This window comes from Camarhynchus parvulus, chromosome 7 (assembly GCF_901933205.1).
Source record: "Camarhynchus parvulus chromosome 7, STF_HiC, whole genome shotgun sequence".
Classification (NCBI taxonomy): domain Eukaryota; kingdom Metazoa; phylum Chordata; class Aves; order Passeriformes; family Thraupidae; genus Camarhynchus; species Camarhynchus parvulus.
Window position 1 is genome coordinate 564357 of NC_044577.1, and position 13931 is coordinate 578287.

Sequence of the window (13931 nt, forward strand, 5' to 3'; positions counted from 1 at the left end):
TCCAAATGTTGAGAGTTTGGCCCTAAACGTTCCCTGTTAGGTGTCTGCAGCAGATGAAATTTTTGAGGGTACTGCAGCCAAAACAAATCTTGCTGTTTCCAGGAAGGCAACTAAGGAAAAACATGTTGTTTTACATGAAAATATTTAGAATAATCATCTGAGTAGCTGTGGCTGCCCCTGGATCCCTGAAAGTGTCCCAGGCCAGGCTGGACAGGGCTTGGAGCAACCTGGGAGAGTGGAAGGTGTCCCTGCCCCTGGCAGGGGTGGAATGGAATGAACTTTAGGATCCCTTCTAACCCAAACCATCCTGTGATTCTCATTGACCTGATATTGCACCATCAGCCTGTGCTTCTGTTTCTCACCTTTTTTGCATGTTTAGTGCTCAACAGGGAAGTGCCAGGGGAGGTTTAGGTTGGAAAAGATCAGAAAAAATTTCTGCATTGAAAGGGTGCTCAGGCAGTGGCACAGGCTGCCCAGGCAGTGGGGGAGTCACCATCCCTGGAAGTGCTCAGACAGCCTGTGCATGTGGCACTTGGGGACAGGGTTTGGGCTGCGTTGGGCAGTGCTGGGAGGACAGCTGGACTCGATTGTGTGAGATGGCTTTTCTCGAACCTTAAGGGTTCTGTGATTTGTGCTATCAGAAGTTTTGCTCAAAGCCCCATCCAGCCTTGCAGGTGGGTTGTTCCCTCTCCTCCAAGCACAAAAGCTCCACAGTCTCCTGGTCCTTCCAGCTGTAGGACTGAGCCTGCCTCGGACAGTTGTTTTTCCCCTGCTGTCCCATCACTTCAGGGGGAAAAGAAATCAGATCAAGAGATTTCTGTAGGCTTTGGCTGCTGCAAAAGGCTCTGCCAGGTACTCTGGTGCCCAAGTCAGCCTCTCCCCATCATCCCTTATCATCTCTTGTTTCTCCTTAGTCCATAAAAGTTAAAGATCAGAACCCAAAGGGAACATGGGAAGAGCCATGTCGAGTCATATGAATTCAGCCTTTTTCCTGTTTTTTACTCATTCTCATCAAAGCTGTGTCTCCAGTTGTCCAAGAGTTGTTCTGTTTCTTCCTTGAGTTCATCCTTCATCTCCAGAGGGAGGAAAGGAAGGGTTCTGCTGGCTTCTGCACGTCCTGGCATGGTCAGGGCTGAGCTGACATCCTCCTTCACTTCCTGGCTCCTCTCTTCCTCTGGCTTTCTGACCCTTGGTGCCACCGCACTGATGGGGATCAGGGTCCCATCCAGCCCAAACCATTCTGGGGTTCCATGGTTTTTCTGCTGGGGACTCCTCATTGATCTCTGATCTGTAAATAGATGTCTCTGACCTGTTGGTAGGACCTTCAAGGTCTTTACTGTCCCAGGAATTTGCCACTGTGGAGAAAGGTGTCCTGGAGAGGATGGTATGGAGTGATGGGCATGGCGATGCTCAGAGGTTGGAGTTGATGGTCTTGGAGGTCTTCTCCATCCTTAATGATTCTCTGGCTCTATTTATCACACCTACTGGACAAATCCAATGCTAGCTGAAATGTCACTAGTGAAAAATGCAGCTTTTTTTTCCCCCTCATGAAATGTTCCACAGAAAAATGATGAACTCTTTGGATTCCCCTGTATTTATGACCTGACTTTGCTATGTGTTTTTTTTGCTGTGGTGTTTTTTTGGTTCTTCTTTTTTTCATTTTTTTTTCCTGGGTTTTGGTTTTGGTTTTTGTTTTTGGTTTTTTGTTTTTGTTTTGTTGGGGTTTTTTGTGGGTTTTTTTGTTTTGTTTTGTTTTGGGGTTTTGTTGTTGTTGTTTTGTTGTTGTGTTTTGGTGGGGGTTTTTTGTTTGTTTGTTTTGTTTTTTGTTTGGTTTGTTTTTGGTTTTTTTTTTTTAATTTCTGTTCTTTGTGTTTCGAAGCTGTGGAGGAGAAATCTTGCCAGCTGCATGGAGCCTTTTAAAAATGCTTGTGACTGGAGAGCAGTAATTTATTCTGGAGTGTAGTTCTTGTCTGCCCGGGGCTGGAGAGGCAGCGCCTTTACCAGAGGTTTATGGTGGCAGCTTGTGACAGCCAGAGGCCACTGGGTATGAAAACAGAGGAGTAACCTCGTGGCAGAGGAAGCCAGACAGCTAATTAAGGGATGGAGAGGTTATTTATGGTGCTTTGTGCTTACTATTTCAGATATATTTACAAGCATTCTCAGTGCTGCCATTCCAGCCAGCCCCTCGCACTTTTATTCCCTCGGATTTTTACATTGCTTGAGCACGTGCTCGTAAAACTGCACAAATGGAAGATTTGTAGGGACTTTGGATGGGCCTGGCATGCAGATACTGAGTGTTTTATGTGGAATTTGTTGGTAAGAAAGTGTCTTCTCTGCAAAATCTTCCTTTGAGGGTGGGGTTGCAACAACTGGAGCTAGTGGCAGACCAGGAGATTCCCTTTGCAGACAGAATGTCTGAAATGTTCTTGCCTTCGACCTCTTGGTCTTCTCAGCCTTCACCGTGGCTGTCATTTAATTCTTATATTTTTAAGGAGTAGGAATAATTTAAAACTTCCAGAGAACTGCACTGCCTCTCATTCCCATTAGGTATGACAGTGGCACTGTAAGTTATTTTTCCCAGCAATTACCTCGTGCAGTTCAGAAGTTCAAAAGACATTAAGTTCAAAAGCTTGAGGCTTTCGATCCACGCAGGGAAAAAAAAAACCCAAAAAACCAAGCAGCAGATGGTTTATGATAATTTAATGATCTTTAAAACAGATAATATTCATCAAACCTAAGAGGGCTTAAAGAAAATTGGTAGAAGAACTTTTAGCTTAATGTGGTTGTTATTCAGTGTGTGTTGTAAGGAATTAAACTGAGGGGGGGCAGGGGAACCTCACAAAAATCCTTGAGGGGTTTTGATCCCTGAATCTTTGCAGGAGCCTCCTGAGGTCACTGAGGGCAATGTCCCTCCTCTAACAGGTTGCCCAAGGATCTCCAAGGATGGAGATTCCAAAACCTCTATGAAGAACGTGTTCAAGTGTTTGACCAACCTCACAGGAAAAAAAAAAGTTTTATTGTGTTCAGAAGGAATTTTATGGGTTTTAGTTTGTGCCTATGGCTTCCTGTCCCATCCTCTGTGAGTGCAACCTGTGAAAGTCCCATGGACTTAAGGATGTCCAGATCTTTTAAGTGGTAATTCCTTCACCAAGGGAAGTTCTCCTTGTTGGAGACTTTTCCTCTAGTGTCAGAGTCCTGGGATTCCTGAAGGATTGTCTTAAATAAGGCATTAATTCTATCTCATGTGCCACCAGGTGCCTTCCCTCATTCAGCAGTGGCACCAGGACCTCCTTAGCCTTCCTCTTTTCTTTCTTCATGTTCCTTGCCAGATTCAATTCCATTCCTGCCCCTCTGCCTTGCTTAGGTTATATGGCAGAGGCTTCTTTCCTGTTTTTGGGGGAAAAAGGCTTAGTTCCAGACTGGAGACACTGTTCTTCAAAGAGCAAGTTACTGACAAATAGTCCCTCCTCCTGCATGTGTTTAATAACAATGTTTTGATTTAGCTTTATTAGATTTAAAATCAATATTGCTTACCATACCAATGACCTAATCCTCATTAAACCTTGCCCTGACAACTTTCAAAGTGCAGCAGTTTCTTTATAAGCCTGTGAAACAGGGATAGCCTGAGCTTTTTGAAAGGGAGGAAATGGATTGGTTTTCCTACTCTGGAGTTGAAAACAGGTCACATTTGGGGGCTTTTTTTTATATCCCAAATAAAAATCGTAAGCAGTCTGAGACAGAGAACCGTGAATTTTATCTTGCCAAAGAACTTACAAAAAGCCTGAGTGAATTACAGTGAAAATTAAATTGTTCCTTTAGGTTTAGGAGCTCCTCTCCGAGATGTTTACTGTGTCTGCTTAGGAAGGTCAGGTTAGAACAATGCCGCTCTTGAGGTTTGCTCTCAGCTGCATGTCCTGTGTTCCCTCTTAAGCAGCTCCATAAGAGTACAGATTTTCAAGTAATCATCATTTCAGCCTCACAGAAAAAATTCAGGGAGTGATCCGAGGTGATGTTGAGCAAACAGGCAGCAAGAGCTCTGTTGGAGGGTTTGTGTCCCCTGTATTCTTTCAGAATTTAATTGCCAGACATCTCGATGGCTGCTCCACGGGTTTGTGAATGGAGTAGCATCTGGAGGCGTGCAGGAACAAGAGGCTCTTATTCCTTCAGAGAGAGGATGAAGTGGAAAATAAGGGGGTGTCATCACTCGGGACAAGGGATTTGGGAGCCCTCGATGCCAGGGTTACCCTGACCTTAATACACAACAACTCAGAACTGCTCCTTCCCCCCAACCTGGAGAGCAGAGCGAGCTTTCCCCGCGGTGAGAGGCAGCTCTGATGAGTTTGTGCTTCTTTCAGATCATCTCCAAGCCCGCCGAGCCGGCGCGGCAGCACGAGAGCCACCCCGAGGAGACGGAGGAGGAGCTGCGCGAGCACCAGGCGCTGCTGGAGGAGCCCTACGGCGAGCGGGCCGCGGGCCACAAGGAGCCCCCAGCGCTGGCCAGCCTGGTGCAGGTCAAACAGGAGCCCATCGAGAGCGACGAGGAGGAGGCAGAGCCCCAGCAGGAGCTGGAGGCCGGCCAGAGGCAGGCGGAGCAGGAGCTGCTCTTCCGCCAGGTCTGGCGCTTGCGTGGCTGGGAGACGCGGGTTTGGGCTTGGAAGTCACATCGCGCTGCTCTGAGGGGAGACAGCTCCTGAGGGCTGGCTGGTCACGGGAACCCCATGTAAAATCAGCTGATTCCTTCCCTGGAGTCACCTACCTGCAGGGTTGGCTGGTTACAGGAACCCCATGTAAAATCAGCTGATTCCTTCTCTGGAGTCACCTTCCAGGAGGGCTGGCTGGGTACAGGAACCCAACATAAATTCATGTGATTCCTTCCCTGGAGTCACCTACTAGGAGGGTGGCTGGTTACAGGAACCCCATGTAAAATCAGCTGATTCCTTCTCTGGAGTCACCCACCAGCAGGGTTGGCTGGTTACAGGAACCCCATGTAAATTCAAGTGACTCCTTCCCTGGAGTCACCTACCAGGAGGGTTGGCTGGTTACAGGAACCCAACATAAATTCAGGTGATTCCTTCCCTGGAGTCGCCTACCAGCGGGATTGGCTGGTTACAGGAACCTGATGTAAAATCAGTTGATTCCTTCCCTGAGTCACCTACCAGGAGGATTGGCTGGTTACAGGAACCCCATACAGGTGATTCCTTCCCTGGAGTCACCTACCAGGAGAATTGGCTGGTTACAGGAACCCCATGTAAAATTACAGGTGATTCCGTCTCTGGAGTCACCTGCCAGGAACCCCATGTAAATTCAGCTGATTCCTTCCCTGGAGTCACCTACCAGGAGTAGGTGGTTACAGGAACCCGGTGTAAAATCAGGTGATTCCTTCCCTGGAGTCACCTGCCAGCTGGGAAACCCCAGGGAGGAGAGTGTGGATCACCTGCACAAAACACAGTCACTGTGTTTACTGAGCCACTGAAACACTTCCATGGCTGTTTCTTTGGGAAGATAAAGTGTATCCTAACATTTTTGAGCACTAGCCACCACCAGCAGGAGACTGTATTTTGGTTTAGTGATTTAAAACTAATTTCTCCAGAGAAAGACTGTGGTGGTGTTCACAGGGGTCCCAGGATGAGGGAAGAGATGAGAATGTTGACTCCGTGTTTCAGAAGGCTGATTTATTATTTTATGATATATATTACATTAAAACTATACTAAAGGAATAGAAGAAAGGATTTCATCTGAAGGCTGGCTAAGAACAGAAAAAGAATGATAACAAAGGCTTGTGGCTGACCAGAGAGTCTGAGCCAGCTGGACTGTGATTAGCCATTAATTAAAAACAACCACATGAGACCAATCACAGATGCACCTGTTGCATTCCACAGTAGCAGATAACCATTGTTTACATTTTGTTCCTGAGGCCTCTCGGCTTCTCAGGAGGAAAAATCCTAAGGAAGGAATTTTTCATAAAACATGTCTGTGACAAAAGACTGCACCTAAGGGAACAGGGGACAAGTGGAGGGTGTTCCTGCTTCAGAATTAGAGATCCTGGAGCCTCCAGCCAGACTCACTTTTGAGGGAAAACACCCGAGGGTTGTGGATTGCAGGTGATAAATCCAATAACAAGGGAGCACAGTGTAGTGGAGCTGGTCCATTTCCTCCAGGAATGTCATTGGCATGTTGCTCAGGAGCTACATTTGCCCAGGAAAGCTGTGGCCACCTCATCCCTGGAAGTGTCCAAGGCCAGGCTGGATGTGGCTTGGAGCAACCTGGGATAGGGGAAGGAGTCCCTGCCCATGGCAGAGATGAGCTTTTAAGGCCCAAACCATCCTGGGATTTTCTAATTCTGAGTTGGTGATGATGGACCATTATCAGTGATACCATTCCTGTGAAGGTGAAGCCTCTCCATCTTAATCCTGAATCCACAGTCACACCTTAGAAGTCTTTAAAATAGCATCTCCTTTGCAACTGTTTTGCCTCAGAGCAGGAGGGAATTCGTAGAGGGAATGGGATGGAACAGCCATCCCTTCTGCCCAGGAGCCTGTCCAGCTGATGGTGTGGCTGCAGAGAGAAGCAGCTCAGTTCAGAGCTCCCTGTCCAGCCTGGGATCAGGTTGAGTGGGACTGGTTCTATGGCCTGGACTGTTTCACTATTAAATGTCCCAGAGCAGTGGGGTGGGAGCACAGAGGGAGGAAGAGGAGGGAGCTGTGCGGGAGGATGGAGCTGCTCCTGGCAGTGACCCTGCCAGTGTGCACCAGCTCTGACTGGGGCTCCGTGTGTTGTGCTTGTCTGAAATGTCACATCTTCCTGTCCAAGCCTGAGAGCCTTCACAAACCCTTTTGGGAAGGCCCTTTCAGCAGCTGCCTGCTTCTCTGACCCACAGCAAGCCCTGCTCCTGGAGCAGCAGCGGATTCACCAGCTGAGGAACTACCAGGCGTCGCTGGAGGCGGCCGGCATGCCCGTGTCCTTCGGGGGACACCGGCCCCTGTCCCGGGCACAGTCCTCCCCTGCCTCAGCCACCTTCCCCATGTCCGTGCAGGAGCCTCCCACTAAGCCAAGGTTCACAACAGGTGAGCTTTTTGGGGGCTCTGGGCTGGGGTGGGGGGGCTCTGCTCACTGGTTTGTTTTGCACGGAGCAGTTCTGTGAGGGCACGGAAAAGAGGGAATGGCTTTAGGCTGGGAGTTGTGGTAGATGGGATATTGGAAGGAAATCTTCCCTGTGAGCGTGGTAAGGTTGCCCAGAGCAGCTGTGGCAGCCCCATCCCTGGAAGTGTCCCAGGTTGGACAGTCCTTGGAGCCCCCTGGGACAGTGGAAGGTGTCCCTGCTCTACCCTCGAGGTGAGCTTTAAGGTCCCTTCCAACCCAAACCACTCCATGGAGATGATTCTGTGATTTTCTTCCCCGTCCCTGCAAATCCATAAGCGTGGGCTCTGTATCTCATCCCCGTTTGGGTACTCCATAGCATCCTGCCTTCCTCAAGGAGCTCACTGAGTCATCCCTCTTGTCCTGCTTGGCCCTTCCTCTGAGCTAAAATACCCTGCACACACAGACACACAGCAAAAATACCCTGCACACACACACACAGAGCAAAAATACCCTGCACACACACACACAGAGCAAAAATACCCTGCACACACACACAGAGCAAAAATACCCTGCACACACACACACACACAGAGCAAAAATACCCTGCACACACACACACAGCAGCAGCACAGCCCTGGAGCTGTGTCTCAGGCACACAGAGCCAGTCCCAAGCTGGGACAGAGCTGATTTAGAGGCGAGGCAGGGAGAGCCAGTGCTCCTCAAGGACAGAGTGCCAAATGCAATGCTGCCTCTGTTTCCTTCACCTTCTCCAGTCCCTCCATAATCTTGTGCCATCCCTGATCTACTCAGCCTCCCCTCCTCCTGTCACACAGGAGGCTGTGCCTGTAGGTGAGCTGGTGATTTCAACTTGTCTTGGGGAGACAGAGAAACCAAAGGGTGTTTGCTTACATGTGGAGGGAAGTGGTGAGTGCAATCGTGTGTTTGTCTGGAAAGCACAAGTGCAAAATAGGTGTTGATCCCCATCCCTTGGAAGTGTTCACAGACAGGATGGAGCAGCCAAGGTGTCCCTGCCCATGGCAGGGGTGGAACAAGATGGGCTCTAAGGTCCCTCCCAGCCCAAACCACCCTGGGATTCTGGGATCTCCCCACCAAGATTTAAAGCAAAAAAAACCTTAATTGTTCTTCCTGTATCCTGACAGCCAACTTTTCTACTCCAGAATCCTTTCTGCTTCCTCAGTGCCCTTAGCAACAGCTGCAAGTTGATTTTCCATGCCACTGCTCAAGCCCTGTGCTGGGTGATGAGGACTGATTTCTTCTTCCCCAAATGTCAGGCTCTGACTTTGTGAATGAACAGTTTGCAACGTGATGTGTTCCCTGGGAAAAGGAAAAGGAAGGGGGGAGAATCCACAACGCCCAAATAAGAGCAACTCGTGATGTTATTTCCCTTTCACTTCTGCTTTTATTCCATTTTTAACCTACACTTCTTGCATCACTCGGCTCAGTGCTGTGAATCGGGTTTATTTTCAGGCCCTGGTGGTGTAGTAATAGTGGCATGTTCAGTGTTCCTCAGCTCCTGGCTGCAGGCAGGGTGGGAAGCATGTGCTGGCAGCTCTGGAAAAATCCAGGGAATGGCTCAAGTTTTGCAAATCAACCCTTTAAAGTCCCAATTTGCTGTTAACGTTTAACCCAGCATTTCAGCAGAACTGCTGTTGGTTCTGGCCAGATTAAAAGATTTTGGCTTTTGCCAGAGGTGCAAGGAAAAGTCCCCTGGCTCAGGTCAGAGCAGATGAAACTTGAGCTTTAAATACACTTAACCCCAAACCTTGGGGCTTTCTTTAAAAACAAGGAAGCCTGGTCCTGCTTGAAGGGATTATTCATACCTTCTCTTGCTTTCCTCCTCCTCCTCTGTCAGTATTGAAGCTGCCCAATCAATCACATGCAAGACTCTGAGCACAGAAATAAATAACATTTCCTAGCAGAGGATCTGTGTTTGACTCAGATCTGTGCCTCTGAATTTCATTCAAAATTGCAGACAGCAGTAAGAGTGCAGATTTGAGAGCTGTGCTGCTTGGAAAAGATGCTGTTGCAGTATCAGAGTTTATTTTCCTCGGAGGCAGAGTTTGAAAACTAAAAAAAGTGGCTTAAAATAAGGAGTGGAATATCACACTGCTTTTATCCAGCACTGCACAGGGTGATGAGGTGCAACATGCTTCAGGTAGTTCACCTGTAAAATACCATTTCCACAACATTTATCCACATTAAGATTCCAGAGACTTTACTTTTCTTTTTCCTTCAATCTCTGCATTTATGCTGGGTGAATGGAGAAGGAAAAACACAATCAAATCAGGCATTCACTGGCACTAATTAAGGTGCAAAGCATAAAGGTAAGGCCTCTGTACTAGTCCTAAAACTAATCCTAGGTCTGGTTTAATTAACCTGCACTGTCTGCATAGGAGAAGCAGGGGACACTAAAGCCCACTGCCACGGGCATGGGAGCAGGAGAAAGGGGAGAGGAAAGGCACTTCAGCTGCTGAGCATGTGTGAGTTAAATTGCCTCATGTTCTGTTGGAGTTGTCCACGGTGGCGTGTCGGAGATTGTGTTTCTGGAGGTGGATGCTAAAGCTTAATCACCAGGATTGAGCCATTCTGTGCAAGGCAGGAAATTAAAGTCTTGGGTGTTTTTCAAAAGCAAGCAGCCCCAAAGTGCATCAGGCTTCTTTTTCCTGAGCAAAATCCATCTGGCTGATAAGTGCTTTGGAGACTGATCCTGAGGCAGAGGAATGAGGGTTGGAATTGGTGTGAGGGTTTGGTGAGAGGGCTGCAGGAAGCAAACTTCATTGCGTGGCCCTAATGAAGCCAACCGCGATCGCTCTGGATGGGAATGCGGCCCTTGAGAGAGCAGCCATTGTCCAACAGACAAAGGAATTGTTCCTCCTTTTCATGTTTGGTATATTATACAGAAATAATACAGAGAGCTGGTGCTCTCCCTGCACTGAGTTAGCTGCAGACAGCTGGAAGTTCTGGGGTTGATGTGTATTTGATTTTCCTGTCTCTGTCGGTGACCAGCACCTGAGACTTCAAAGGTCTGGGGCAAAGAGCCGCATCCTGCAGCTCTCAAACATGATGTCCATTACTCCACATCAAAGGGAGAGCTGTGCCCTTCCTGGATCCTTGCAGCCATCAGTTTGATGTCCTGAAGCATGACATTTAATTTGCCTTCCTCCCAGAAAGCAGGTCCTTGAACTCGCCCTCTCTAGCTCCAGCAGCCCCTGTGACTTTAATGAACACTCGTGCCTGCCCTGTTCTATGCACTTGAATAAGGATCCTCAGGTTAGGCCATTAATTTGCATAGCTCCAATTATCCAGTCTCTGATCTCCTGCAAAAATGGCTCCACAAATTATTCTGATGTTCTGCATTAAAGGGTTTTTCCTTTCTGATGAAGGCATTTATTCTCTCCTGTGCAGAGCAATATAATTATCTGAACCTCAGATCATATGTTTGTTCTGCCAAGAAAAGCCAGTTGGTTTTGCTTTAGTGCTGACCTTTAAAAATTATTGTTCTTATGTCTGAAAAGAGTCTTGCTTCCAGCACCACTTCAATTAACTTGTAACAGCCAGTGTAGTTTTATATTTTGAGCTTAAATTGCCGAGCTTCCCTTTGTGTGTGTGTGTGTGTGTGTGTGTGTGTGTGTGTGTGCAGCTGAGTGTCCCCAGCCACAGGAAGGAACTGGGAACAGCTCCCTTTACAACTGGGCTGGTTTCTAGGAAAGACAAATGATGAGTGATTGATGCTGCTGTTATCAGTGAAGCCCTGGGAAAGGAGAACCATTGATGAACCAAGGTCTGTGAGCACCAGGTTTGGGTGGGATGGATTCCTTGAGTGGTTTGGTTTGCAAGGGACCTTGAAGATGATCCAGTTCCATGGGCAGGGACACCTCCCAGTGTCCCAGGCTGCTCCAAGCCCTGTCCAGCCTGACCTTGGACACTTCAGGGATGGAACAGCCAGGGCCTCAGCACCCTCACAGGGAAGCATTTCTCCCATGAATCCAATCTAAATTTCTTTTTGTTTAAGACCTTGCACTAGCTCAGTTAAACTCAGACTAGGGTGAAAGCTTTTCCTCAGGTGAATTCCGAGCTTGGCTTGGCCCAGCAGCTCCTGGTGCTGTTTGATGCTGTGAATCAAACACAGGAGACCTTGAGAGAGCTTTGCAGCACAACCTCCTCCAGGTGAACTTGGGCTGACCCGAGGGCAGCCAATTACCAGGGCTCTGTTCTCTCGCTGGAACCCATCCTGGTTTGGCTTTTGGGGGGTGTTTTTTCCCTCTGCACTCACCTACAGCAGAGTGAGGAGCTGCCAGACACCTCCCCTGAGGCTGCAGAGCTGCAGGAGCCGGAGCAGGGAGCCAAGATTCCCGGTGGCACAGCGTGCCCACACCCAGCCAGGAGGTGGGACTGCAGCTGCAGCCAGGCCTGGGAGCCTGCAGGAGCACAGCTCCAGCTCCAGCTGCTCTCAGGGTTCCCTGGGAGCTCCCAGGTTGTCTGTGTGTCCCTGCTGGAGCTGGGAGCACGGATGCAGCTGTGGGTGTGCTCACCTGGGATTCCCCCACATGCTCTCAGCTGGGCTGCACATCCTTGGACATCAGGGGCTGGGGCTGCCTCCTGCCACTGCTGCCTTCAGGGGCTCTGGATTCTCATCTAGACCTTTGCATTCCATAGAAATCATGGAAAACCTTGGGCTGGAAAGGACCTGAAAGGCTATCTGGTTTTAAGTCTCTGCCATGGGCAGGGACACCTTCCACTAGCCCATTCTGCTCCAGCCTGGACTTGGGCACTGCCAGGGATCCTGGGGCAGCCACAGCTTCTCTAAAACCTGTGTCAGCATCTCCCAGGGAACAATTCCTCATTCCCAGTCTCCCATCCATCCCTGCCCTCTGGCAGTGGGAGCCATTCCCTGTGCCCTGTCCCTCCATGCCTTGTCCCCAGTCCCTCTCCAGCTCTCCTGGAGCCCCTTTAGGTGCTCTGAGCTCTCCCTGGAGCCTTCTCCTCTCCAGGTGAGCACCTCCAGCCCTCTCAGCAGAGGGGCTCCAGCCCTTGGACCAACTCATACAGATACTTCCTGCAAGAAACCCTTTTCTTGGGGAAAAAACCCAAACCAACCACTTTTATTCTGTTTTCTGGAGCTTCCACCTGAAGGAAAGATGGATTTCAACATTTCACTTCACGTCTTTTGCTCGAGAGAAATGATTAAATGACTCCTGTCACTGGGGAGGACCTGCTGTTGGCTATGGAATCCCAACTGCCCCTCCAGAACCGTACCCAGGCAGCTCTGGGGTGTGAATGAGAGCCTCCTGTGCTGCTGTCATGCTGTGAATCGCTGGGAATGCAGGGGGATTGAGCTGCCCCAGCCCCCCTCTTTGGGCTGAACACCTCCCTGCAGTTATCCCCGGACAAGACAGGCAATGTTTGTACTGATTCTGTGTGTGCAAATGGGGTGACACACATGCATTTGGGAAATTATGGGTAGAAAGAGGTTTATTAACCTGCAGGGGAAAGACCTTAGCTCGTGAGAGCCTAATCCCTGGCCTATTGGAAGTGGTGAATTTGTGACAGTGTTCACAGGGGTCTTAGGAGGAGGGAAGAGATGAGGATCTGACTCCATGCTTCAGAAGGCTGATTTGTTATTTTATGATATATATTATATTAAAACTGTACTAAAAGAATAGAAGAAAGGATTTCATCAGAAGGCCAGCTAAGAATAGAAAAAGGAAGAAAGAATGATAACAAAGGTTTGTGTCTCAGACTCTCTGTCTGAGCCAGCTCACTGTGATTGGCCATTAATTAGAAACAACCACATAAGACCAATCACAGACCCACCTGTTGCATTCCACAGCAGCAGATAACCATTGTTTACATTTTGTTCCCGAGGCCTCTCAGCTTCTCAGGAGGAAAAATCCTAAGGGTTTTTCATAAAAGATGTGTCTGTGACAGTGAATTTACCAAAAAAGTTACCATCAAGGCATGGTGGGCGAGGTGATAGGAAACCCCCTGGCTGATGAAGAAGTTCAGAAAGCTGCATTGTTGCCAAAAATCTCTAAGATGCTCCCTTTGCTCCCAGTAACTGCAGCACTGCCAGGGAAAATGTCTTTCCCACCAGAGGAACCCGCCCAGGTGGGTGGTAATGGCTGCAAGGAGCAAATAGGGCACGAGCTGCGTGTGAAACACAGCCAGGAACTGCTTGGTCCTTCTGGGTTTGATCCCAAGCCCTGGAGGTGTTTTGGCAGCCAGGGGAAAAGCCCCAGATCCCATTCCTGTGGGTGTCACCTCCCCCTGGCATTGCATTTCACATCTTGGTGCTGATTTTGCTTCTCCTGTCCCTTGAGGATTTCCATGGGAAGGGGTGGGTTTTGAGTTCTCTGACACAGTTCTGGCCTAGAACCGTTGACTCCACAGCAAAATATCCTTTTTTTCTCCCTCAAACTGGCAAATTTTTGGTGTTTTTTTAACCCAAGAGCAATTCTGTCCCCTGTGCTGCAGGCCTTGTGTACGACACCTTGATGCTGAAGCACCAGTGCACCTGTGGAAACACCAACAGCCACCCTGAGCACGCAGGCAGGATCCAGAGCATCTGGTCCAGGCTCCAGGAGACGGGGCTGAGGGGCAAGTGTGAGGTAAGGGAAACACCAGAACAGGCCACATGGCTGGTTTTATTAGTGTTATTAATATTATTACAACATTATTATTATTACTATTATATTGCTGTTATGCCAAAGAAAAGAGCAAGATATGATGTAACCCTCTCATTTGTTATCCCTCCCAATTATTCCAGCAAAAGCAACAGCTTTTCTGTGCTTTAATAACTTTTATTTGGTACTCTTTAATAAGTAATGGTC

At 48.6% G+C, this 13931-nt stretch overlaps 1 protein-coding gene across 5 annotated transcripts in view; it reads left to right on the forward strand.

Moving 5' to 3' along the window:
• HDAC4 (histone deacetylase 4) overlaps positions 1-13931 on the forward strand; it is a 179413-nt gene that overhangs the window by 132985 nt on the left and 32497 nt on the right. For all 5 annotated transcript variants that reach the window (XM_030951789.1, XM_030951792.1, XM_030951791.1 and 2 more), the window contains exons 13-15: positions 4356-4613; positions 6878-7064; positions 13576-13709. In XM_030951789.1, coding sequence (XP_030807649.1) covers positions 4356-4613; positions 6878-7064; positions 13576-13709 — 579 coding nt within the window. The remainder of the gene's footprint in view (positions 1-4355; positions 4614-6877; positions 7065-13575; positions 13710-13931) is intronic.